Source organism: Cherax quadricarinatus, chromosome 29 (assembly GCF_038502225.1).
Source record: "Cherax quadricarinatus isolate ZL_2023a chromosome 29, ASM3850222v1, whole genome shotgun sequence".
NCBI lineage: Eukaryota > Metazoa > Arthropoda > Malacostraca > Decapoda > Parastacidae > Cherax > Cherax quadricarinatus.
Window position 1 is genome coordinate 15,545,585 of NC_091320.1, and position 24,630 is coordinate 15,570,214.

The 24,630-nt window shown below is 42.1% G+C and overlaps 1 protein-coding gene across 2 annotated transcripts in view; it reads left to right on the top strand.

The window, feature by feature from the left end:
• The window catches only part of kibra (WW and C2 domain containing protein kibra), a 190,277-nt gene that overhangs the window by 105,506 nt on the left and 60,141 nt on the right, over positions 1-24,630 (top strand). Inside the window, exons 9-12 of one of the 2 annotated variants that reach the window (XM_070089618.1) lie at positions 10,307-10,505; positions 12,923-13,087; positions 23,702-23,917; positions 24,397-24,630. In XM_070089618.1, the coding sequence (XP_069945719.1) occupies positions 10,307-10,505; positions 12,923-13,087; positions 23,702-23,917; positions 24,397-24,630 (814 nt within the window). The remainder of the gene's footprint in view (positions 1-10,306; positions 10,506-12,922; positions 13,088-23,701; positions 23,918-24,396) is intronic. The other variant, XM_070089619.1, reaches the window with a different exon arrangement.

A 24,630-nucleotide genomic window follows, 5' to 3' on the forward strand; every position in this document is an offset into this window, starting at 1 on the left:
CTCAAAGTAGCAGAAATGTTCAATTTTTCCCAATGTTCAGGAGCAAACAGATAATGTCACCGTCCAATACGTTTCCAACTCTCTAGTCTAATATGCAGTCACGAATGGGTTGACATTATTTATACAAATATTACAATAATGCAGTAGTCTGCATAACAGTAAATCTATTTTTTGTTTGAATAAAAATTCAAAATGGAAAACAAGCGTAATATAAGTGGGGCCTGGAAATGTGACTAATGAACAGAAAAATGTTATTTTAGTGCCAGTAATGTCTACAGTGGTTATTCTGGATCCTATTTTGAAATTGGCATCTCTTGAAATTTGTGTGAAATTGCTCAAATTACTGATTTCTGACCACTTTATTGGGTAGTTGAAATGGATGAATGGGTGGTTTCTTGTACTCAGTCAACAGAATAGAAGGAATGCCATCAAAATAGCTGTGAGTTTGGTAGACTGGAACAAAGGAATGGCCCAAAAATAGGGCATAAAGTGGGTGAAATCACCAATGTGTAAATATCGCAGATGGTTTAAAGTGTATTCTAACCTAACCACTCTACCATCCGACAAAATCACTAATCCAGCACCCTCCAGGTCCCGATGATGCCATATTTGTGATGGTCAACCTGTACTATTATCTTGTTATATGAGTGTAAAGCAGAAACCTGCTAAACATCTGCACTCTGGAAAGATTGCTGGTCTTTTCTTTATATCTTATGAATACAGTAGGGCCCCGCTTTTTGGCGTTTTGCTTTACGGCGTTCTGCTAATACGGCGATCTCAAATTATAACACCAAAACTTTCTATACAGCAAGCGGTCTTTCAAATACGGCGTGCGCCACCCGGTTTGTTTACATGAGCACATCTCTCTATTATGTAATAATAACCACTCTTGGGCACATTAAATGTCTAATTTTATGTCAATACATGTATAGACATTTTCATTAATCCATCTATGATATTTTCTTCAAAATTATATAAGAAATGGGTTACATAGCATATAAACATGCTGTTTACATGCTATGGAGGTGTGTTGCCAGGCAGAGGGAAAACATTAAGTACTGTAATACTAATAATAATCACTCTTGGGCACATTGAATGTCTTATTTTACGTTAATATAGACATTTTCATTAATCCATCTATTTTCTTCAAAATTATATATGAAACACGTTACATACCATATAAACATTTTATGTTTATATACTATGGAGGTGTGGTAGTTGGGCAGAGGGAAAAAATTACATCACTCCTCTTAACCTGTAAACGGTCCAAACGTATACAGTGGAACCTCTACTTGTGAGTTTAATCCGTTCCATGACCTTGCTCGCAACTGGATTTGCTCATTTGCAGAGTCAATTTTCCTCATTTAAATTAATTGAAATGCAATTAATCCATTCCAGTGGAATTCTGTACTTCAATAATTTCGCTAATATCAACTCTACGGCTTATTTATCTATCTCACTTCATCTAATATGACATAATAAACAATATAAATAACATACAAACCTGATTTATACTCTAAAATTAATAAAATATGTAATTTATGTGGTGGTATGGGCGGTGTCGGCGGTGGACAAGAGTCTGGAGACCGGACAAAATACTTCTTGAATAATTTTGCTAATATCATTTATACGGCTTATTTATATATCACAGTTCATCTAGTATGACATAACAAACAATATAAAAAACATAGAAACCTGATATATACTCTAGAATGAATAAAATATGTCATTATATATGTGGCGGTGGCGGCAGCCGATGAGAGAGTGTCTAGAGACAGGACAAAATACTCCTTAAATATTTCACTATCATCAACTCTATGGCTTATTTATCTATCACAATTCATCTAATATGAAATAATAAACAATATAAATAACATAGAAACCTGATATATACTCTAGAATGAATAAAATATGTCATTACGTAACAGGTGGGGACGGCCACAACTGCTCCCTCTTGGTTGTGGTAAACACTGCCATCTAGTGACGGCCTTTTGAAGCCATCTATTATTATAATTATTATGTAATACATTATTATTATATATATATTATTAGTATTATATGTATTATATTATTATTATTATTATTGTATTGTATTATTATACTATTATTATTATTATTATTATTATTATTATTATTATTATTATTATTATTATTATTACAATGTAAATACAGTGGACCCCCGCATAGCGACCTTAATCCGTGCAAGAGGGCTGGCTGTTATGCGAAATGTTCGGTATGTGAATGAATTTTCCCCATAAGAAATAATGGAAATAAAATTAATCCGTGCAAGACACCCAAAAGTATGAAAAAAAATTTTTTTTACCGCAAAAAAATGTTAATTTTAGTACACACAAACTGAAAAAGGCATGCACAATTACATGACACTTACTTTTATTGAAGATCTGGTGATGATTGATGGGATGGGAGGAGGGGAGAGAGAGTGTTAGTGTTTAGAAGGGGAATCCCCTTCCATTAAGACTTGAGGAGGCAAGTCCTTTTCTGGGGTTACTTCCCTTCTTCTTTTAATGCCACTAGGACCAGCTTCAGAGTCACTGGACTTCTTTCGCACAACATATCTGTCCATAGTGGCCTGTACCTCTCGTTCCTTTATGATTTGTCTAAAGTGGTTCACAACATTGTCATTGTAACAGTCACCAGCACGGCTTGCAATAGCTGTGTGAGGGTGATTTTCATCAAAAAAGGTTTGCACTTCAAGCCATTTTGCACACATTTCCTTAATCTTTGAAGTAGGCAATTCCTTCAATTTCTCTCTCCCCTCCTTTGAACCAGTTTCCCCAGGTCTGGCCTCTTGCTCTTGAAGTTGATCTATCAGCTCATCAGTGGTTAGTTCTTCATTGTCCTCCTCCACCAACTCTTCCACATCATCCCCACTAACCTCCAACCCCAAGGACTTCCCCAATGCCACAATTGATTCCTCAACTGGTATACTCCTCTCAGGGTTAGCCTCAAACCCTTCAAAATCCCTTTTGTCTACACATTCTGGCCACAGTTTCTTCCAAGCAGAGTTCAAGGTTCTCTTAGTCACTCCCTCCCAAGCCTTACCTATAAGGTTTACACAATTGAGGATATTAAAGTGATCCTTCCAAAACTCTTTTAGAGTCAATCGAGTGTCTGTGGTCACTTCAAAGCACTTTTGAAACAGAGCTTTTGTGTACAGTTTCTTGAAGTTGGAAATGACCTGCTGGTCCATGGGCTGCAGGAGAGGAGTGGTATTAGGAGGCAAAAACTTCACCTTAATGAAGCTCATGTCCCCATAAAGTCGCTCTGCCACGTCTGTAGGATGACCAGGGGCATTGTCTAACACCAGGAGGCACTTAAGTTCTAATTTCTTTTCAGTTAGGTAATCTTTGACATTGGGGGCAAATGCATGGTGTAACCAGTTATAGAAAAAGTCCCTAGTGACCCATGCCTTACTGTTTGATCTCCACAGCACACACAAATTATCCTTGAGGACATTCTTTTGCCTGAACGCTCTGGGAGTTTCAGAGTGATACACTAATAAAGGCTTAACTTTGCAATCACCACTAGCATTGGCACACATCAACAAAGTAAGCCTGTCTTTCATAGGCTTATGTCCTGGGAGTGCCTTTTCCTCCTGAGTAATGTAGGTCCTGCTTGGCATTTTCTTCCAGAACAGGCCTGTTTCATCACAATTAAACACTTGTTCAGGTTTCAGTCCTTCAGTTTCTATGTACTCCTTGAATTCCTGCACATATTTTTCAGCCGCTTTGTGGTCCGAACTGGCAGCCTCACCATGCCGTATCACACTATGTATGCCACTACGCTTCTTAAATCTCTCAAACCAACCTTTGCTGGCCTTAAATTCACTCACATCATCACTAGTTGCAGGCCTTTTTTTAATTAAATCCTCATGCAACTTCCTAGCCTTTTCACATATGATCGCTTGAGAGACGCTATCTCCTGCTAGCTGTTTTTCATTTATCCACACCAATAAGAGTCTCTCAACATCTTCCATCACTTGCGATCTTTGTTTCGAAAACACAGTTAAACCTTTGGCAAGAACAGCTTCCTTGATTGCCGTTTTCTTGGCCACAATAGAAGAGATGGTTGATTTGGGTTTCTTGTACAACCTGACCAGGTCGGTGATACGCACTCCACTTTCATACTTATCAATGATCTCTTTCTTCATTTCTATAGGAATTCTAACTCTTATTGCTGTAGGGTTGGAACTAGAAGCTTTCTTGAGGCCCATGGTCACTTATTTTCCAGAAACAGCACCGAAAACACTGTAATAATACGAAATATTCCGATTGTATGCTTGAATGTTACCGCGGAGGCTGGCTGGTAAACAATGCCACCGGCGGAACATATGAGGCTGGCTCAGGCTGCACATTGGACGCGTCTCGGACGAAGGCCGCTGAGCGGGTTTTTGGGCGGTATGCGGAGCAAAATTTTAGCGATCAAAGCGTCTGCTATGCGGATTGTCCATTATGCAAGGCGTCCGTTATGCGGGGGTCCACTGTAATTTGTAATTTTTATTCACACAAAAAAATATAAGATTTGCTGTTATGCCTTATTGCAATAATTGTATAAATAATGTCAACCCATTCACTACTGCATATTGGAATGGACAGTGACTTCATTTGTTTACTCTTGAACATAGCCAAGCAATGGAACATTTCTCCTATGTTGAGCTCAATTTCAAGGTACTTTTCGTCGTGAAAGCAATCAAAATCATGTCTATTTCTGTAATATATCTTCCATTCTATTAAATGAGACCAAAAAAACGAGAATACAACCATGAAAACCATACGAAAATACCGCTAAGGGGTGGCTAATTGCTGAGAAGTGAACTCCATTATTTATGCTCTGATTTCTTTCATTTTTGGTGTACGTTAAGAAATATCTTTCCATCATACATTGCCAAAGTTTCAATAAGATAGTCCAACAAACATATGAAATACAATTCCCTAGATCAAGAGCAAGAGCCCCTCACCAGCATCAAGGAACCTGGCTTGAGGTCTGCCTGCTTATGGAAATTTTGCTCATGTATGGAAGCACAAAATCGACCCATTGACTGCTCGTATTTGGAAAAAGTCGCACGTGGATGCGCTCACAAGTAGAGGTTCCGCTGTATATATATGTTCTTACCACTAGTGCCCCAGACATATAAACATTTTATTTTTTCCTGCCTTCAAATATGGCACGATTGGACTGAGATGCCTTGTCAGCATAGAATGGGTCAGAACACTGAGTGTGCACTGTATTAAAAATCTGGGACCACTTATTACCTTGTGGGAGCACCAGTTCAAATTAGCGCCAGCTAGAGCAAACAGCGTGGCAAACACCTGGAATTCACTGATTTCATGTAGTATTAACTTTCCCATTTTAAGAGAAAAGTGATGTTGACCCCAAGTTTAGCGGCTTTGAGGTGGATGTGGCCATAAGTGGTTGAGGAAATATCAAAAAACCTTGATAATAACCCATGTGCAACATTTGTGCAACACCCTTTCAGGATGTCTTATAACCTATGCCCTAAGTAAAGAGAAACAATTCTGGAATGTAATACTTGTTCAACAGGGTGGCTGACTGGCTGGCTGGCTGGCCAGCTGCATGGCTGGCCGGCTGCTGGCGGCCTGGCTTTGTTTGTCTGTCTGTGTCTATGTCTGTCTCTATCTGTCTGACAGGTACACATAAATACAAGTATGCATAGTGTAAATTACCTAAGATAACCCAAAAAATCCAGACAAATTGCTATACTCTGCTTGAAGATATGAGTAAACGTGATGTTGCAGTCATGTGGCTCTCTCTGAGACAGAGAGCTAGACGGATAAACAGATAGACAGGGAGCTTGACAGACAGACAAATAGACAGACAGACATGTTTGTGCACCAGCAAATCTCGTCTTATCAAGTCTTATCACCGCACCCTCGCATATGCTCATCAAATGCCAGCTCTTATCTAATGTTATCTCATCACATCACTGTCAGGGGTGGACTGAGGCTTGTTTTTCATGCATTTTGAAAAATTGCTTTTGATCTAGATAACAGAAAATTGGTGTCCCAGCGATAGTGTATCAGAGGCAATGATTTTTGAAAAGGCAAAACTGATGCATGCCGATCTTTTGAAAAACAAGGCAAGAACGAACCAAGAAAGTGAAGTGTTTAAAGCCAGCCAAGGCTGGCTTGATAATTTTAAGAAGAGACTGGCATTCACAGTGTTGTGAGGCATGGAGAGGGAGCTAGTGCTGATAAAGATGCTACCAATGATTTTGTTACAGAGTTTGGGGAATTTGTGGAGGCTGAGGGTTTTGTTCCCCAACAAGTTTTTAATTGTGATGAAACAGGCCTGTTTTGGAGAAGGCAGAACAAGGTTCTTTGGACAGGTTTTTAGTAAAAGTCAAACCTGGTGAGCTTCAACCAGGTCCAAATAGGAAAAAAGAGGCAGAAGAGAGAAGGGGACTCTTCTTCCAAACAATAACATTTCCTCCTCCTTCCTACTCAGCACTATCCTAGTAAGCACTCGACTCTTTTCAGCAAAGTAAAGTGAGGTTAAATTTGCATTTATTTCATCTAATTCTTTTGTATTTATGCATGTATTTTAGTATTAACCCTTTCAGGGTCCAAGGCCAAAATCTGAAGTGGTTCCCCAGTGTCCAAGAATTTAAAAAAAAAAATTATTTTTTCTTATGAAATGATAGAGAATCTTTTTGTGAAGGTAATAAAACAAAAAGTACGAAATTTGATGGAAAATTGACGAAATTATGCTCTCGCGAATTTTGGTGTGTCAGCAATATTTACGAATCGGCGATTTTGCCGACTTTGACTCCCATTTTAGGCCAATTACATTATTCCATTCGACCAAATTCTTAGCTATTTCACTAGTATTACTTCTATCCTATCGATTGAGCACAAGAAATCGCTAAGTCAACTGTTTCAACTACAAAATGAAGTGATCGGAAATAGGTAATTTGGCCAATTTAACACAAAGTTCAAAATATTCCAATTTCAAAATTGGGTCGAGAATAAACAATGTAGGTATTCCTGGCACTAAACTAACATTTCCTCTGTTCATTAGTTATGTTTTGAGGCTTTACAAATAAATTCTATTTTAATTTTTTATTCACATAATGAATTTTTATTCACACCAAAAAACAGAAGATTTACTGTTATGCAATATTGTAATAGTTGTATAAATATCATCACCACATTTGTGAATGTATATTAGACTCACCAGCTGGTGTGTATTAGACGTGTGAGGTAGTTTGTTTACTCTCGAACATCGGCAAAAATTTAACATTTCCGCTACTTTGAGCTCAGTTTCAAGCCATTTCCAGTGCTAAAACCAATCAAAATAATCTCTGTTTTTGTAATATGTCTTCCATTCTATCAAATGAGACCAAGAAATCGCAAATACAAGTATAAAACATACGATAAAACACTGCAAAATCGCTGTTTTAATCGAAAATCACGGTCTCAGTTTTTTTTCTCTCATTATACACAGTGTGCTGCAGGATTTGTTTTATGTGGTGCACACATACCACATAGATGTATTCTTTCATATCTAGGCCCAAATTTACCACTCACAGTTTATCAGAGTGAGCTGAGCTCATGGCGTAGATCTACGGTTTGGACCCAGAATGAAAAGCCGTAGATCTATGGGATGGACCCTGAAAGGGTTAAGCAGTGTTTTGAATTATTTTATACTACCCCATGAGTGTATAATATTCCAATAACAATAGGATTTTTTTTGTGTGGGAATGGATTAATCGTTTTCGCTATATTTATTATGGGAAAATTCATTTGGTATACATCCTGTTTGGTATAAATACAAGGTCCTGGAGTGGATTAACCCGTAAACGGTCCAAACGTATATAAACATTTTTACCGCTAGTGCCCCAAATGTATATATACATTTTATTTTTCCTACCTTTAAATTTGGCACGATTAGCCTGAGATGCCTTGTCAGCATAGAATGGGTCCTAACACTCAGTGTGTGCGGTATTAAAAAAAATCTGGGATCACTTAGTGCCTTGTGGGAGCACCAACTAGCTGGCTGGCTGGTTGGCAGGCTGGCTGCCTGGCTGGCTGGCTGCCTGGCTGGCTGCCTGGCTGGCTGGCTGCCTGGCTGGCTGGCTGCCTGGCTGGCTGGCTGGCTGGCTGGCTGGCTGCCTGCCTGCCTGCCTGCCTGGCTGGCTGGCTGGCTGGCTGGCTGGCTGGCTGGCTGGCTGGCCAGCTGGCCGGCTGGCCGGCTGGCCGGCCAGCTAGCTGCATGGTAGCCAACTGTGTGGCTGGCCGGCTGCTGGTGGCCTGGCTCTATCTCCGTTTGTCTGTATCTATGTCCATCTGTCTCTATCTCTGTCAGTCTTTGTCTATCTTTGTCTATGTCTATCTGTCTCTGTCTGTCTGTCTGTCTCTGTCTCTATCTCTGTATATCTCTTTCTATCTGTCTATCTCTGTCTCACAGGTACACATAAATATAAGTATACATAGTGTAAATTACCTAGGATAACCCAAAAAATCCAGACAAAGTGCTATACTCTGCATGAAGATGTGAGTAAACGTGATGACGACGCAGTCTTGTGGCTCTCTCTGAGACAGAGAGCTAGACGGAGAGACAGATAGACAGGGAGCTTGACAGACAGACAAATAGACAGACATGTTTGTGTACCAGCGAAAACAAAGGAGGGTGATGCTCATCAAACGTCACCTCTAATCTTTTCTTATCTGCTGCACCCTCCCGTGTGTATGCTCATCAAACGTCAGCTCTTATCAGTTGTTATCTCATCTTATGTCACTGTCAGGGGTGGACTTTGTTTTTCATGCTTCAAGGCAACTTATTATTTAATTATTATGTATCCTCCTCCTCCTCCTCCTCCTCCACCTCCCCCACCTCCTCCCCCTCCTCCTCCCCCTCCTCCTCCCCCTCTTCCTCCTCCTCCTCCCGTCCATCTCCCCCTCTTCCTCCTCCCCTCTTCCTCCTCCCCCTCCCCCTCCTCCTCCCCCTCCTCCTCCCCCTCATCCTCCTCCCCCTCCTCCTCCTCCCCCTCCTCCTCCCCCTCCTCCCCCTCCTCCCCCTCCTCCTCCTCCCCCTCCTCCTCCTCTCCCTCCTCCTCCTCCCTCTCCTCCTCCTCCCCCCCTCCTCCTCCTCCCCCTCCTCCTCCTCCTCCCCCTCCTCCTCCCCCCTCCTCCTCCTCCTCCCCCCTCCTCCTCCTCCCCCCCTCCTCCTCCTCCCCCTCCTCCTCCTCCTCCTACTCCTCGTCCTCCTCCCCCTCCTCCTCCTCCTCCTCCTCCTCCCCCTCCTCCTCTTCCCCCTCCTCCTCCTCCCCCTCCCCCTCCTCTGCCTCCTCCCCCTCCTTCTCCTCCCCCTCCTTCTCCTCCCCCTCCTCCTCCTCCCCCTCCTCCTCCTCCTCCCCCTCCTCCTCCTCCTCCTCCCCCTCCTCCTCCTCCCCCTCCTTCTCCTCCCCCTCCTCCTCCTCCCCCTCCTCCTCCTCCCCGTCCTCCTCCTCCTCCCCCTCCTCCCCCTCCCCCCCTCCTCCCCCTCCTCCTCCCCCTCCTCCTCCCCCTCCTCCTCCCCCACCTCCTCCCTCCTCCTCCTCCTCCACATATCCAAAACATTGCTGGGACATACAAATACTTTGCATATATTCCAAGACAATAGTAAATGGCCAAGGCAGGTGTAAATGTCCACCTGTCAGTGTGTTTGTGACAATGTGAGTACAATTTCAGTACCTAATACTAGTGTCAGAACAAAGATTGGTTATGAAATGACAAGAACTACTATAAACTGTAATTACCAGAACATAAAAATCATATAAAATAATGTGAAAAATAGAAAAAAAGGTATATCGGCAACACTTTTGCAAGCCGCAGCGCTCCATGTTGCCGTCAGGTGATCCCCAAATGCCAACTTTGGGGCCTCATATCTCGGTAAGTACTGACTCTAATTTTTTTTTATCCTATAACACTTAGAAAAATGTGCTCTTTTTTCAATTAAAAGAAAAACAAATTTTTAATTTTTCAAAATATTCGGGGCACTGGGGTAGTGAACATATATATACGTTTGGACCGTTTACGGGTTAAGGATGTATACCGAGGTACCAATTGTACTTTTAACTCGTATACCTCAAAAGATAAGAGAAAAGTTTTATTGAGCTTCACCCATGTGTAATAACACAAGACAAATTCATGGACATTTTGTTTCAGTTAGTGCATAGTTAGTCTTAGCTGTTCAGTCCATAGTGATTGTACAGAATAGTGTTTCTGATAAATGCTTATTGGGTGCAGGTTTTTCATTTACTGAGGAATGTTCCCAAACATTACAGGTGTATCAAGGTACAGCTATTCCCTGCAGGTGCAGCAACATTTACTTGCTGTACACACTTGGACAGCAACACAGAAAGGCCAACCTTTGGGGAAACATTTGCATTTCCTGTAGCACCTCGTAAACTTCCATCTAAGACACTGCAAGTCAATGTGTGGGCAGTCAGTGACACAAACGAGACTTTTGATGAGGAGTGTGTGGTAAGTAACCTATCTTGTACCAAGAGTATTTGTTCATACATGTTGCAGTTGTTCATTAGTTATTGCAGTTTCATTAACCCTTTGACTGTCGAAAGGCCCAATCCTGAAGTGTCTCCTGGTGTTCAAAATATTCGAAAAAAAAAAAATTATTTTTTCTTATGAAAATGTTATGATTATTTTTCTGATTGTTTTAGTAAAAAAAAAAAATTCCCATCAGTACTTACCCAGATATAGAGGCATGAAGTTTGCAGAAAATGAGCTGCATATGGCAACAGCGGCGACTGCCGCTCACCCGGTAAACTTTGGTTTACTTGTATTTTTTTCACTATTTTATTTTTTCACATAACTTATGTGGCCTGTGAGACCAAAGTAAGGGGCAATGTACATATATACACTCATTGTATACAACACAATAAGCACACAAACATAATTATCAATATATTGTTTACAAAACTTGTTTACAAAAACAAACAATACAAAAAATTGTTTATTACTATTATTCTATAATATATATACCAATATACAGTCACTGGACATATTCCTAGAAGTTCTGCAGCTTGTGTAACTCTTTGAAACATGGTGTCATACACAATGGTGTTTTATACTCCTCACACATAAAACCAGTGTGTGTGCATTTTTGTGGAAGTTTTTTTTTTATGTGCAAAGACAAAATACCTCGTCTGAGCAGTTTTCTTCAAAGTATTAGCAGGCAGTTGTGTTATGTAGCTCTCCTAGGTAAATGGTTGTGTATCATCATTCCTTCCTGCATTCCTTTCCTTCCTTTCCTGCATTCCTTTCCTTCATTCCTTTCCTGCATTCCTATCCTGCATTCCTTTCCTGCATTCCTTTCCTGCATTCCTTTCCTGCATTCCTTTCCTGCATTCCTTTCCTGCATTCCTTTCCTGCATTCTTTTCCTGCATTCCTTTCCTTCATTCCTTTCCTGCATTCCTTTCCTTCATTCCTTTCCTTCATTCCTTTCCTGCATTCCTTTCCTACCTCTCTTCCTACATTCCTTCATCTGTCCTTCCTTACTTTTTTCCTTCCTTTCATCTCGTCCTTCCTTCATTCCTGCCTTCCCTTCTTGCTTCTGGTTTCTATAATATATATACACATATATAGTCACTAGATACTTTCATAAAACTGTTATTATCACCATTCAGCAAGCTTGTCTTGTGTGCGAGTGTGTGGCTTATAATTGTTTTGAGTCAGGAGTCGGCAGCTGTCAAAATGACATATTGTCTCATTACTCATTCCCCCTACTGCCTGTCAAAACAATGGGGTCGGATGCTGCTTCCCCTCCATTCTATATACTAGTTATCTTTCTCCCTCATTCTATCTCTTTCAATCTGTCTCTCTCTCTCTGTCTGTCTATCTCTGTCCCAAAGGTACACATAAATACAAGTATACATAGTGTAAATTACCTAGGATAACCCAAGAAATCCAAACAAAGTGCTATACTCTGCTTGAAGATGTAAGTAAACGTGATGACGCAGTCTTGTGGCTCTCTCTGAGACAGAGAGCTAGACGGATAGACAGGGAGCTTGGCAGACAGACAGAAATGTTAGTGTACCAGCAAAAACGAAGCGAGGGGGATGGTCATCTAATCTTTTCTTATCAGCTGCACCCTCCCACTACCCTCGTTTATGCTCATCAAAGGTCAACTCTTATCAGATGTTATCTCCCCTTATCTTGTCACTGTCATGGGTGAACTGTTTTTCATGCTTCAAGGGAACATATTATTACATATTATTATTACGTATTATTATTATTATTATTCCTCTTCTTCCTCCTCCTCCTTTCTTCCTCCTCCTCCTTTCTTCCTCCTCCTCTTCCTCTTCCTCCTCTTCCTCTTCTTCTTCCTCTTCCTCTTCTTCTTCCTCTTCCTCTTCCTCTTCCTCTTCCTCTTCCTCCTCCTCCTCCGCCTCCAATGCTTTTGGTCTCAAACTCCTCGAAATCATGAAATTGATCTTCACTGACACTTCCATCTGTGTTAGAGCATCACTTGGGAAGAGAAGAGTCCCAGATTTGCTGGGGAGTCACATATTTCTTACCACTAGACATTCTGAAAAATGAGGACTGAAATGGCATTCCCACAATGCACCACTGGCTCCCCGATTTTTTTTTATATGGTGCACACTGGCCATGGAGACCCATTCTCTCACATGTGGGCCTACCAGCTTTCTCCTGCTTGATTTGAAGCCTCTAGAATTTATGCGTATAGATACGTCAAACACAGTATCTCCTATGACATATATATATGACCGCGACAGTCAAGGGGTTAATGGGTTTAATGTAGTATAATTCCAACATTTACTTCAGATAAATTGGCAAAAATTAAAATTCTCAAGCTTTAATTTGTTTGTAATAATATTTTTAATTATTTATAAAAGTTGAACCACTCTTAATTTGTTTGCAGGGATATGCTCAAATAAGTCTAGCAGACTTCTGCCTCGACTCTCCACAAACCCGGTGGTACAATATTCTTAACTTTGCTATGCTGAGACCAGACCACCTCACTCGGGATGATCAGTCTTCCAAATCTTCAACCCTACGATCTTCAGTCTCAACTTCAAATGTCAAAGTAAGGAGAATGGGCCAAGACAAAAAAAAAAAAAAATTTTGTTTACTGTAAGTGAAATTAGAAACAGTAAAGCATTTCAAGGGTTGATTATTTGGGAAATTAAGAATACTTGATGGAATAATAGTTATGTACAGTAGACCTTCGTTTAACACAATTTTGTCTTGCATGTTTTTGTTATAGCATGATTGAAGAATTGTGGCATATTTTTGTTTAACACTTCGTAAAATTAATTTAACACGGTTGCGTGAGGGGGGGGGATTTTGAGCGCCTGGTCGCCTGCTGGGTGGGATGGTCTGTGGGTTACACTATTGCATCAACGGGGGAGACCTATTGCCATCCCCTGCCTCCCTAAGCCACCCACACCACCCTCCCAGTAAGGAGATTACCAGGTGATTACTGGTCCAGCTGTTGCTGGACCAGTCAGCTGTTGCTGGATCAGTCAGCTGCTGCTGCACCACAATCAGCTGTTGCTGGACCAGTCAGCTGTTGCTGGATCAGTCAGCTGCTGCTGCACCACGATCAGCTGTTGCTGGACCAGTCAGCTGTTGCTGGACCAGTCAGCTGTTGCTGGATCAGTCAGCTGATACTACACCACGATCAGCTGTTGCTGGATCAGTCAGCTACTGCTGCACCGTGATCAGCTGTTGCTGGACCAGTCAGCTGTTGCTGCACCAGTCAGCTGTTGCTGGATCAGTCAGCTGCTGCTGCACTACGATCAGCTGTTGCTGGACCAGTCAGCTGTTGCTGGATCAGTCAGCTGCTGCTGCACCACGATCAGCTGTTGCTGGACCAGTCAGCTGTTGCTGGACTAGTTAGCTATTGCTGGATCAGTCAGCTGCTGCTGCACTACGATCAGCTGTTGCTGGACTAGTCAGCTGTTACTGGATCAGTCAGCTGCTGCTGCACCACGATCAGCTGTTGCTGGACCAGTCAGCTGCTGCTGCACCACGATCAGCTGTTGCTGCACCACGATCAGCTGTTGCTGCACCACGATCAGCTGTTGCTGGACCAGTCAGCTGTTGCTGGATCAGTCAGCTGCTGCTGCACCATGATCAGCTGTTGCTGGACCAGTCAGCTGCTGCTGGATCAGTCAGCTGCTGCTGCACCACGTTCAGCTGTTGCTGGATCAGTCAGCTGTTGCTGGATCAGTCAGCTGTTGCTGGATCAGTCAGCTGTTGCTGGACCAGTCGGCTGTTGCTGGATCAGTCAGCTGTTGCTGGACCAGTCAGCTGTTGCTGGATCAGTCAGCTGTTGCTGGACCAGTCAGCTGTTGCTGGATCTGTCAGCTGCTGCTGCGCCACGGTCAGCTGCTGTTGCACCACCATCAGCTGTTTCTGAACATGACTCGTCCCGAACCTGTCCCGAACCTGTCCGTCCAGCCTGAGCGCCTGCCTTGCCGTCACTGTTTACAAGCCAGGGTGGCCGGTTGCATGCATACATTCGATACATTTTGTATTATTCCATTATTTATAGTGCTTGTAACTGCTAAGTAAGCCACCATGGGCCCAAAGAAAGTTTTAGTGCCAACCCTGTAGTAAAAAGGGTGATAAATACTACTATCGTACCACAGTCAGCTGCTTCACCACGGTCAGCTGTTGCTGCACAATGGTCAGCTGCTGCTGCAGCATGGTCAGCTGCTGCTGCACTATGGTCAGCTGTTGCTGCACCACAGCTGCTGCTGCACCATGGTCAGCTGTTGCTGCACCACAGCTGCTGCTGCACCATGGTCAGCTGTTGTTGCACCACAGCTGCTGCTGCACCATGGTCAGCTGTTGCTGCACCACAGCTGCTGCTGCACCATGGTCAGCTGTTGCTGCACCACAGCTGCTGCTGCACCATGGTCAGCTGTTGCTGCACCACAGCTGCTGCTGCACCATGGTCAGCTGTTGCTGCACCACAGCTGCTGCTGCACCATGGTCAGCTGTTGCTGCACCACAGTCAGCTGTTGTTGTTGCTGCACCACCATCAGCTGTATTACTCGAAGATGTGGAGAGTGTTGTTGGTGTTGCTTAACGTGAAACAATTACCGAGAAACGATTAACCCCGGAATGTTAGCCACCCAGGATAACCCAAGAAAGTCAGTGCATCATCGAGGACTGTCTAACTTATTTCCATTGGGGTCCTTAATCTTATCCCCCAAGATGCGACCCACAACAGTTGACTAACACCCAGGTGAACAGGAAAAAAATGCCTGGAACTAGTGCTCATATTGGTGAGGTTAGTGGGGAAGATGTGGAAGAGTTGGTGGAGGAGGACAATGAAGAACTAACCACTGATAAGCTGCTAGATCATCTTCAACAGTAAGAGGCCACACCTGAGGAAACTGCTCCGGAGGAGGGGATAGAGAAATTGAAGAAGTTGCTTACTTCAAAGATTAAGGAAATGTGTGCAATGTGGCTTAAAAGTGCAAACCTTTTTTGATGAAAATCACCCTCACACAGCTATTGCAAGCCGTGCTGGTGACTATTACACTGACAATGTTGTGAAACACTTTAGGAAAGTCATAAAGGAACGAGAGGTACAGGCCTCTATGGACAGATATGTTGTGCGACAGAGGTCCAGTGACTCTCAAGCTGGTCCTAGTGGCATTAAAAGAAGAAGGGAAGTAACCCCAGAAAAGGACTTGACTCCTCAAGTCCTAATGGAAGGGGATTCCCCTTCTAAACACTAAGACCATCAACACACTCCCCTCCTTCCATCCCATCAATCATCACCAGATCTTCAATAAAGGTAAGTGTCATGTAACTGTGCATGTCTTCTTCAGTTTGTGTGTATTAAAATTAATATTTCATGTGGTAAAAATTTTTTTTTTTCATACTTTGGGTGTCTTGCACGGATTAATTTGATTTCCATTATTTCTTATGGGGAAAATTAATTCGCATAAGAATAATTTTGCATAACATTGAGCTCTCAGGAACGGATTAATAGCGCTATGCAAGGGTCCACTGTACAACAGTTTAGAAGCATATACGTATAAAGATACACAACATATCCCTCCAAACTGCCAATATCCCAAACCCCTCCTTTAAAGTGCAGGCATTGTACTTCCCATTTTCAGGACTCAAGTCCGACTATATGAAAACAACCGGTTTCCCCTGAATCCCTTCACTAAATATTACCCTGCTCACACTCCAACAGATCGTCAGGTCCCAAGTACCATTCGTCTCCATTCACTCCTATCTAACACGCTCATGCATGCTTGCTGGAAGTCCAAGCCCCTTGCCCACAAAACCTCCCTTACCCCTTTCTTCAACCCTTTCGAGGACGACCCCTACCCCGCCTTCCTTCCCCTACAGATTTATACGCTCTCCATGTCATTCTACTTTGATCCATTCTCTCTAAATGACCAAACCACCTCAACAACTCCTCTTCAGCCCTCTGACTAATACTTTTATTAACTCCACACCTTCTACATATATGCTTCAATGTAAACACTTGATCTACACATCTCCTACCCACTCTGAAACTTCCTTGCTCATTTGCAATCCTACATTCTGTCTTACCTATAATTCTTTCAATTATAACCCTAACGTACACTTTTCCTGGTATACTCAGTAAACTTATTCCTCTATAATTTTTACAATCTCTTTTGTCCCCCTTCTCTTTATATAAAGGGACTATACATGCTCTTTGCATTTATAGGTACCTTCCCCTCTTTCATACATTTATTAAACAAAAATACCAACCACTCCAACACTATATCCCCCTTTGCTTTTAACATTTCTGTCATGATCCCGTCAGTTCCAGCTGCTTTACCCCCTTTCATTCTACATAATGCCTCACACACCTCCCCCACACTCACATCCTGTTCTTCTTCACTCCTAAAAGATGGTATACCTCCCTGGCCAGTGCATGAAATTACCGCTTCCCTTTCTTCGTCGACATTTAAAAGTTCCTCAAAATATTCTCGCCATCTACCCAAAATCTCCATCTCCCCATCTACTAACTGCCCTACTCTGTTTTGAAGTGACAAATCCATTCATTCTCTATGTAATACTATTCTCCCTGGTGGGATATTCAAATGGAAACGACTTAATGTTTCCCCTGATCAACATGATGACTTTGTTGCTCATGTGACTGACTGGTATAATTCCTATGAGTGTACCTCTGTCGAGACTTTTAACAATGACCTTGTGAGCAGTATTCAGAACTTCTTAGAGCCGCCTCTGAAACCTCCTACTACTCTAAATCCAAATGACTTCCATAATAATCATAAGTCTTATAAAAATCATACCTATTACAATGATTCTAAACTTTGAACATTGAAACGTACTGCTCGCAGACTAGGCCTAGCCTATAGAAACCATCGTACCCCTGAAATGCTGAGCCTCTTCCAAACTGCCCTTGCTGCTGCCAGAGAGCGTATGACAGAGCTGCGGCAAACAGACTGGGAACAATTTGTCAATGGTCTCAATGCTCACACCCCACTTAGCCGGGCATGGAGGGACATAAATAGAATTAAGGGTAACAGAACTGGGCAGATCGCGCACCCTCATCCCTTGCATAGGGCGAATGAGTTAGTCAGTGCTTGGGCTGCTACATCTAGCTATGACAGTCTTCCCAGTACCACACAGGAGAAATTAATGGACAAATATGATGCAAGGGAGAGACTTGTTTGCTTTATGCTCAGCAAGGCAGATGACTGCAACATTCCTTTCACTAATTATGAACTTGATGCAGCACTAAGGGCAACTCCACGTCGCCTGGTGAGGATGGTATTACTTACAACATACTCAGATTGCTGTGTCGAGTACCAGGTAATCCTTTACTTGAATTATATAACATGAGTTATGTCACTGGGGAGCTCCCTAAATCATGGACCAATAGCCTCATTATTCCCATTCCAAAGCCCAATCAACAAAACTCATTTCGCCCAATATCCCTTACTAGCTGCTTGTGTAAAACATTTGAAAGGATGATTCTTAATCGTCTTATGCACAGAATTAAGGAATTCTTGTCACCCCGGTTGCATGGCTTCATGCATGGAAGGAGTGTGCATCATTGCATTACCACCTTTCTCACTCTGCGCACTGACAGCTCATACACTACGTTCCTTGACCTTAAATCCGCTTTTGATGTAGCCAACAGACATGTAATCATTAGTGAACTTGCCAGAATGGATGTTGGAGGATGGCTTCTCCGCTGGATTAAAGGTTACCTGTCCAACAGAAAGTCGTCTGTGTTGTTCCAGGGACATAGAAGTGTAACTAAAGATTTTGAATTAGGAACCCCACAGGGAGGTGTGCTTAGTCCCACCCTTTTCAACATTTTGATTAATGCCTTACTTAATGCCATGCCTAGCCAGCCCCATCATTATATGGTTAGTTTTGCTGATGACATAATGATTCACACTACCGGATTCTCCAACACCCAAAACATTCTTAATCATGTTTTAGCCTCGTGTCAGGACCTGGGGTTAATAATCTCAGGGGATAAAACAAAGATACTCAACAGGCGTCCTCCTCGGCAGAGAGGCACAGTTCGTCAGATCCAGTTGCATGATGGGTCTCTTCTAGAATATGTAAGCAGATACAGGTATCTAGGCTTTGAGGTTCCACTACTTGGACCTGTTGTAACGAGACTTTGTCGCCAATACAAAGAAAGGCTGAGAGCACTTAGAGTTGTGGCAGGTTTTCATCCCAGGTATGGTGCTAATGTTAAAATTGTGAAAATGATGTATCTTGCTTATATTAGATCATTGGTTGATTATGCAGCGCCACTACTTGCACTCGTGTCTGACTGGAAGCTTGGAGGGCTGGAAAAACTGCAAAACGAAGCAATGAGGATCATCCTAGGATGCCCTCGTACTGCCAAAATTTTAAATATGCGGAAAGAACTTAATATTCCAAGCATTAGAGATCGTGTTACTGAAAGAAATATCCTTATTGGGGTCAATATGCTTAGGCTAGCCCATTCAAACCCCTGCACAGAAGCCCTCCAAACTTTCCTCAGCACTGGTGAACATCCTTCCAGATGGATCGAAAAAACTGGAACCGACCTCCGCATGAACCAGCTACATGATCTATATCAAGTTGGACAACAGAGACATTTCCCTGCTCCATGGGATATTACCCCATTCCAAACTACCATTCCTCCATTTCACCCCAAAACTCTTCTTAAATCACAACCAAAGCTTCGTCTTGAAGCCAAACATGATGCCTTAAGCTGTATTGATAACTTAGTCACACAGAACAATCTTTCACAAATTATTTACGTCGATGGTTCTGTTCACCAGTCCACTGGTGCAGCTGGTAGTGCTGCTGTTGTCACACAGAGTGATGGCTCTCATAAAGAAATTGGAGCACGCATCAATAACTGGGCCTCTACCCTTCAAACAGAACTGTTTGCCATACTCCTTGCACTCAAATGTGTCCATGTATCTAAGGTTGACACTTTAATTGTAACTGATTCTCTGTCATCCATAAATGCTCTCAACTCATTAAGTATAAATTGTGGCATGCTTTTGTCAGAAGCCAGACATAGATATGGTAAGATTGTGGACAGTGGAGTCAGAGTGCACATGCTGTGGATTCCATCTCACATTGGTCTTCAGATGCATGATAGAACTGATAAATTGGCTAAGCTGTATGCTTTCAAAGAGGGGGTAGATTACAATCTTGGGTTGTCAGTTAGCAGTTTGAGAACAATAATACGAAAAGAACTTCAAATGAACTTTATTGACTTAAGACTTAGGGAGATTGACACAAGTCAGTCCATCTATCATCATTCCATCATGCAGGAGGAGCCACATGTCTATGGTGCATCCAACAAGATAAGCAGACTCTTGGATGTCACTACTGCCCGGCTCCGGCTGGGTTACAAGTATCTTTGGCAGGTTAAATCACCACCACCAGATGTAGACCAAACGAAATGTAAACTTTGCCAGATGGACTATTGTCACACATTGCGTCATTATGTACTGGAGTGTGATAAAATTAATGAATTTAGAAACAACTCACTCAGAAGTGTTCAAGAAATGGCTAAGTATTTTATCCACAGTGGTATATTGCAGACCATTCTGGAGAAATACCCTGACTTTGCTAGCTGTAAATAAAGCATTACCACATGTGTGCATGTGTGTGTGTGTGTGTGTGTGTGTGTGTGTGTGTGTGTGTGTGTGTGTGTGTGTGTGTGTGTGTGTGTGTGTGTGTGTGTGGGGGTGTGTGGGTGTGTGTGTGGGTGTGTGTGTGTTTGTGTGTGTGTGTGTGTGTGTGTGTGTGTGTGTGTTTGGGTGTGTGTGGGTGTGTGTGATGGTGTGTGTGCGGGTGTGTGTGAGGGTGTGTGTGTGTGTGTGCGTGTGTGGGTGTGTGCGTGTGTGGGTGTGTGTGTGTGTGTATGTGTGTGTGGGTGTGTGAGGGTGTGTGTGTGGGTGTGTGTGAGGGTGTGTGTGTGTGGGTGTTGGTGTGTGTGTGTGTGGGTGTGTGTGTGTGGGTGTGCGTCCTTGTGTGTATGCATATATTTGTACGCTCGTGTGCACATGTCCGTGCGTGCGCCCTCGTGTGTGTATGTGCGCGCGTGCGCTAGTGTGGGTGTATGATCCACTTAATATTTGTATGTATAACTCATTACAATTGTGACCAGGGGTGGACGTATCAGTGGTTCATTACTTTGTAATTTGTTCATGACTGTAACCATGTATAGGAGTGAAGCTGATTCATTACCTCTGTAACTTGCCATGATTAGTGACCAGATCTACCTGGAGTTCATTACCTTTGTGACTGGTTCAGCTATCATAACTTTGGGGTCCAGTCACTGGACCCATTATGTACCTTTGTAATCTTTTGACTACCGCCCACAGGATGGGTATGGGGTGCATAAAGATATTAAACTAAAGTGTGTGTGTGTGTGTGTGTGTGTGTGTGTGTGTGTGTGTGTGTGTGTGTGTGTGTGTGTGTGTGTGTGTGTGTGTGTGTGTGTGGTGTGTGTGACTCAACAATCAATATTTGCACCAATAACTCATTACAGTTGTGACCGGGTGTGGAAGTGTGAATTGCTCATTACTCTATAATTTGTTCATGATTGTAGCCAAAGTATAAACGTAAGTAACCATTCTACAGAATTCATTACCTTTGTAACTTGTGAGCTCATTACCTTTGTACCTAGTTCAGCTATCAAAACTTTGGGGGCCCAGTCCCTGGACCCATTACGTACCTCTGTAATCTGTAAATACCTTTGTAACTTGTCATGATTGTGACCAGACTTACCTGGAGTTCATTACCTTTGTAAATTGTGAGTTCATTACCTTTGTAAATTGTGAGTTCATTACCTTTGTAAATTGTGAGTTCATTACCTTTGTAAATTGTGAGTTCATTACCTTTGTAAATTGTGAGTTCATTACCTTTGTAAATTGTGAGTTCATTGCCTCTGTGACTTGCTCAGCTATCAAAACTTTGGAGTCCAGTCCCTGGACCAATTATGTACCTCTGTAATCTTTTGACTACTGCCCACAGGATGGGTATGGGGTGCATAATAAACATATTAAACTAACTCTCTAGGCTTTCTTAACTTGTTTAACTCACTCCAAAAATTTTTCTTATTTCCATTAAAATTTCTTGACAGTGCCTCTACTACTGTATCATCTGCTCTCCTTTTGCACTCTCTCACCACTTTCTTCACCTTTCTTTTACTCTCCATATACTCTTCTTATAACACTTCTACTTTGTAAAAACCTCTCATAAGCTAACTTTTTCTCTTTTATCACACCCTTTACTTCATCATTCCACCAATTACTCCTCTTTCCTCCTGCACCCACCCTCCTATAACCACAAACTTCTGCCCCACATTCTAATACTTCATTTTTAAAACTATTCCAACCCTCTTCAACCCCCCCCCCCCCACTACTCATACTTGCACCAGCCCACCTCTCTGGCAATAGTTGCTTATATCTCACCCGAACTTCCTCCTCCCTTAGGTTATACACTTTCACCTCCCTCTTGCTTGTTGTTGCCATTTTCCTCCTTTCCCATCTACCTCTTACTCTAACTGTAGCTACAACTAAATAATGATGTGATATATCAGTTGCCCCTCTATAAACGTGTACATCCTGGAGCCTACCCATCAACCTTTTATCCACCAATACATAATCTAAGAAACTACTTTCATTACATGCTATATCATACCTTGTATATTTATTTCTCCTCTTCATAAAATATTCATTACTTATTACCAAACCTCTTTCTATACATAGCTCAATTAAAGGCTCCCCATTTTCATTTACCCCTGGCACCCCAAATTTACCTACTACTCCCTCCACAACATTTTTGCCCACTTTAGCATTGAAATCCCCAACCACCATTACTCTCACACTTGGTTCAAAACTCCCCATGCATTCACTCAACATTTCCCAAAATCTCTCTCTCTCTCCTCTACACTTCTCTCTTCTCCAGGTGCATATATGCTTACTATAACCCACTTTTCACATCCAACCTTTATTTTACTCCACATAATCCTTGAATTAATACATTTATAGTCCCTCTTTTCCTGCCATAACTTATCCTTCAACATTATTGCTACTCCTCCTTTAGCTCTAACTCTATTTGAAACCCCAGACCTAATCCCATTTATTCCTCTCCACTGTAACTCTCCCACCCCCTTCAGCTTTGTTTCACTTAAAGCCAGGACATCCAGCTTCTTCTCATTCATAACATCTACAGTCATCTCTTTCTTATCATTTGCACAACGTCCTCGCACATTCAGACTTCCCACTTTGACAGTTTTCTTCTTCTTATACTTTTTAGTAATTATTACAGGAAAAGGGGTTACTAGCCCATTGTTCCCGGCATTTTAGTTGACTTTTACAACACACATGGCTTACGGAGAAAAGATTCCTATTCCACTTCCCCATGGATATAAAAGGAAAAGTAGTAAGACCAAGAACTATTAAGATAAAATCAAAGAAAACACAGATGAGTGTGTATAAATAAACATGTACATGTATGTGTAGTGTGACCTAAGTGTAAGTAGAAGTAGCAAGATGTACCTGTAATCTTGCATATTTATGAGACAGACAAAAGACACCAGCAATCCTACCATCATGTAAAACAATTACAGGCTTTCGCTTCACACTCACCTGGCAGGACGGTAGTACCCCCCTGGGTGGTTGCTGTCTACCAACCTACTACCTATATGTGGATAAGTCAGTTATTCCATACATTTTTTAAAACCCAATATGTGGATAAGTCAGTTATTCCATACATTTTTTAAAACCCAATCTTTCATTTTTCTGTTGCATCCTGACACTTTTATTGTGTGTCTTCTATTATTTAGGTTTCTTTAACTGTTTTCCATATTAGACTGTACAGTTGCTCTATGCTATATAGAGAGAAATGGAAAGATGTTTATTATTATTATTATTCTGGAATGAAGTAAGTTTCGAACTTATTTCATTCCAGAATGCTGTTCGAGTGGCAATACTGAATAAATCTGTTCTCATAAGGAATAATGTAAATTAGATTAGTCCATTTCAGACCCCCAAAAATACACTTACAAACTCACACAAATATACACTTGAATAATTGTTCGAGTTGGGAGCAGTTCGAAACTCGGGGTACCACCATATTGACTTTCTACATGCTAATGTTTTGATATTTAAATATTTTCTTGTGACTCAAACAGGAGGAGAGCAGTGATGAATCCACGATAATATCATCACAAACCTCTACTCTTACTCGTAACCTTGGGCCCGAAGCCTTGCGTCTCAACCTCCACCTCACCTCAGAGGACTTTGAGCATGTGATAGACTCTGATGATGATGATGATGATGAAGAGGAGGAGGAGGAAGAGCTAGAAGCAGGCCGGGAAGAAGTTATGGAAGAAGCTTTGGAGAATGCTGTAAGTTAACTTATTGGGTGTGCTTGAATATGTATGTCTATGTGGCAGTTATTTCTGTTTTTAGAGGCATATCATTTTCTTCACTCCTGTTTTGGTGTGCCTCCATTTTTTGTGATAATTTGGAATGTTTGTATTCTGTTTTTACTTTTAAATGCTATGCCTTTTATTAATTTTTGCTTAAAAGTTAAAATAACATGCTGCTCTCTCTTTGCATGATTTTTTTTTCACCTTTAATGTTTTTGAGCTCACATGCTTATGTTAGTCCTATTATTGTTACTTCTTTCATGGTTCTGTGTCTTTTGGTGCATAGGGGTGGGTATAAGTATAGGTTTACTTTTGCAATAAAGTAACTTTTGCATTAATGAAGTGAATATAAACACTCAAGGTGTTTGATGTTGGATTAATGATAGCTTTGTTAGCACTGGCTGCACCATTGCATGATTGTTGTGCTGATGTGGCAACATTGCACGCTTGCACAGGAGGACACAGCTGTTGAGGGAGACTCCACTGATCAGCTGGTCGAGATGGCCGATAAGGAGACCAACACAGAGTGCATGTTTATGCCCCTGTCAGCCAGTCTGGCAGGGTCACGCACGTCCCTCGCACCTCCAAGGGTCGAGGGGACCGACCCCAAGCCTGGAATCCCAGTGATAAAGAGGTCCCAGACATTTACTCCGTCTGCTGCTGTGGGCAAGAGCCACTACGTCTGTCGG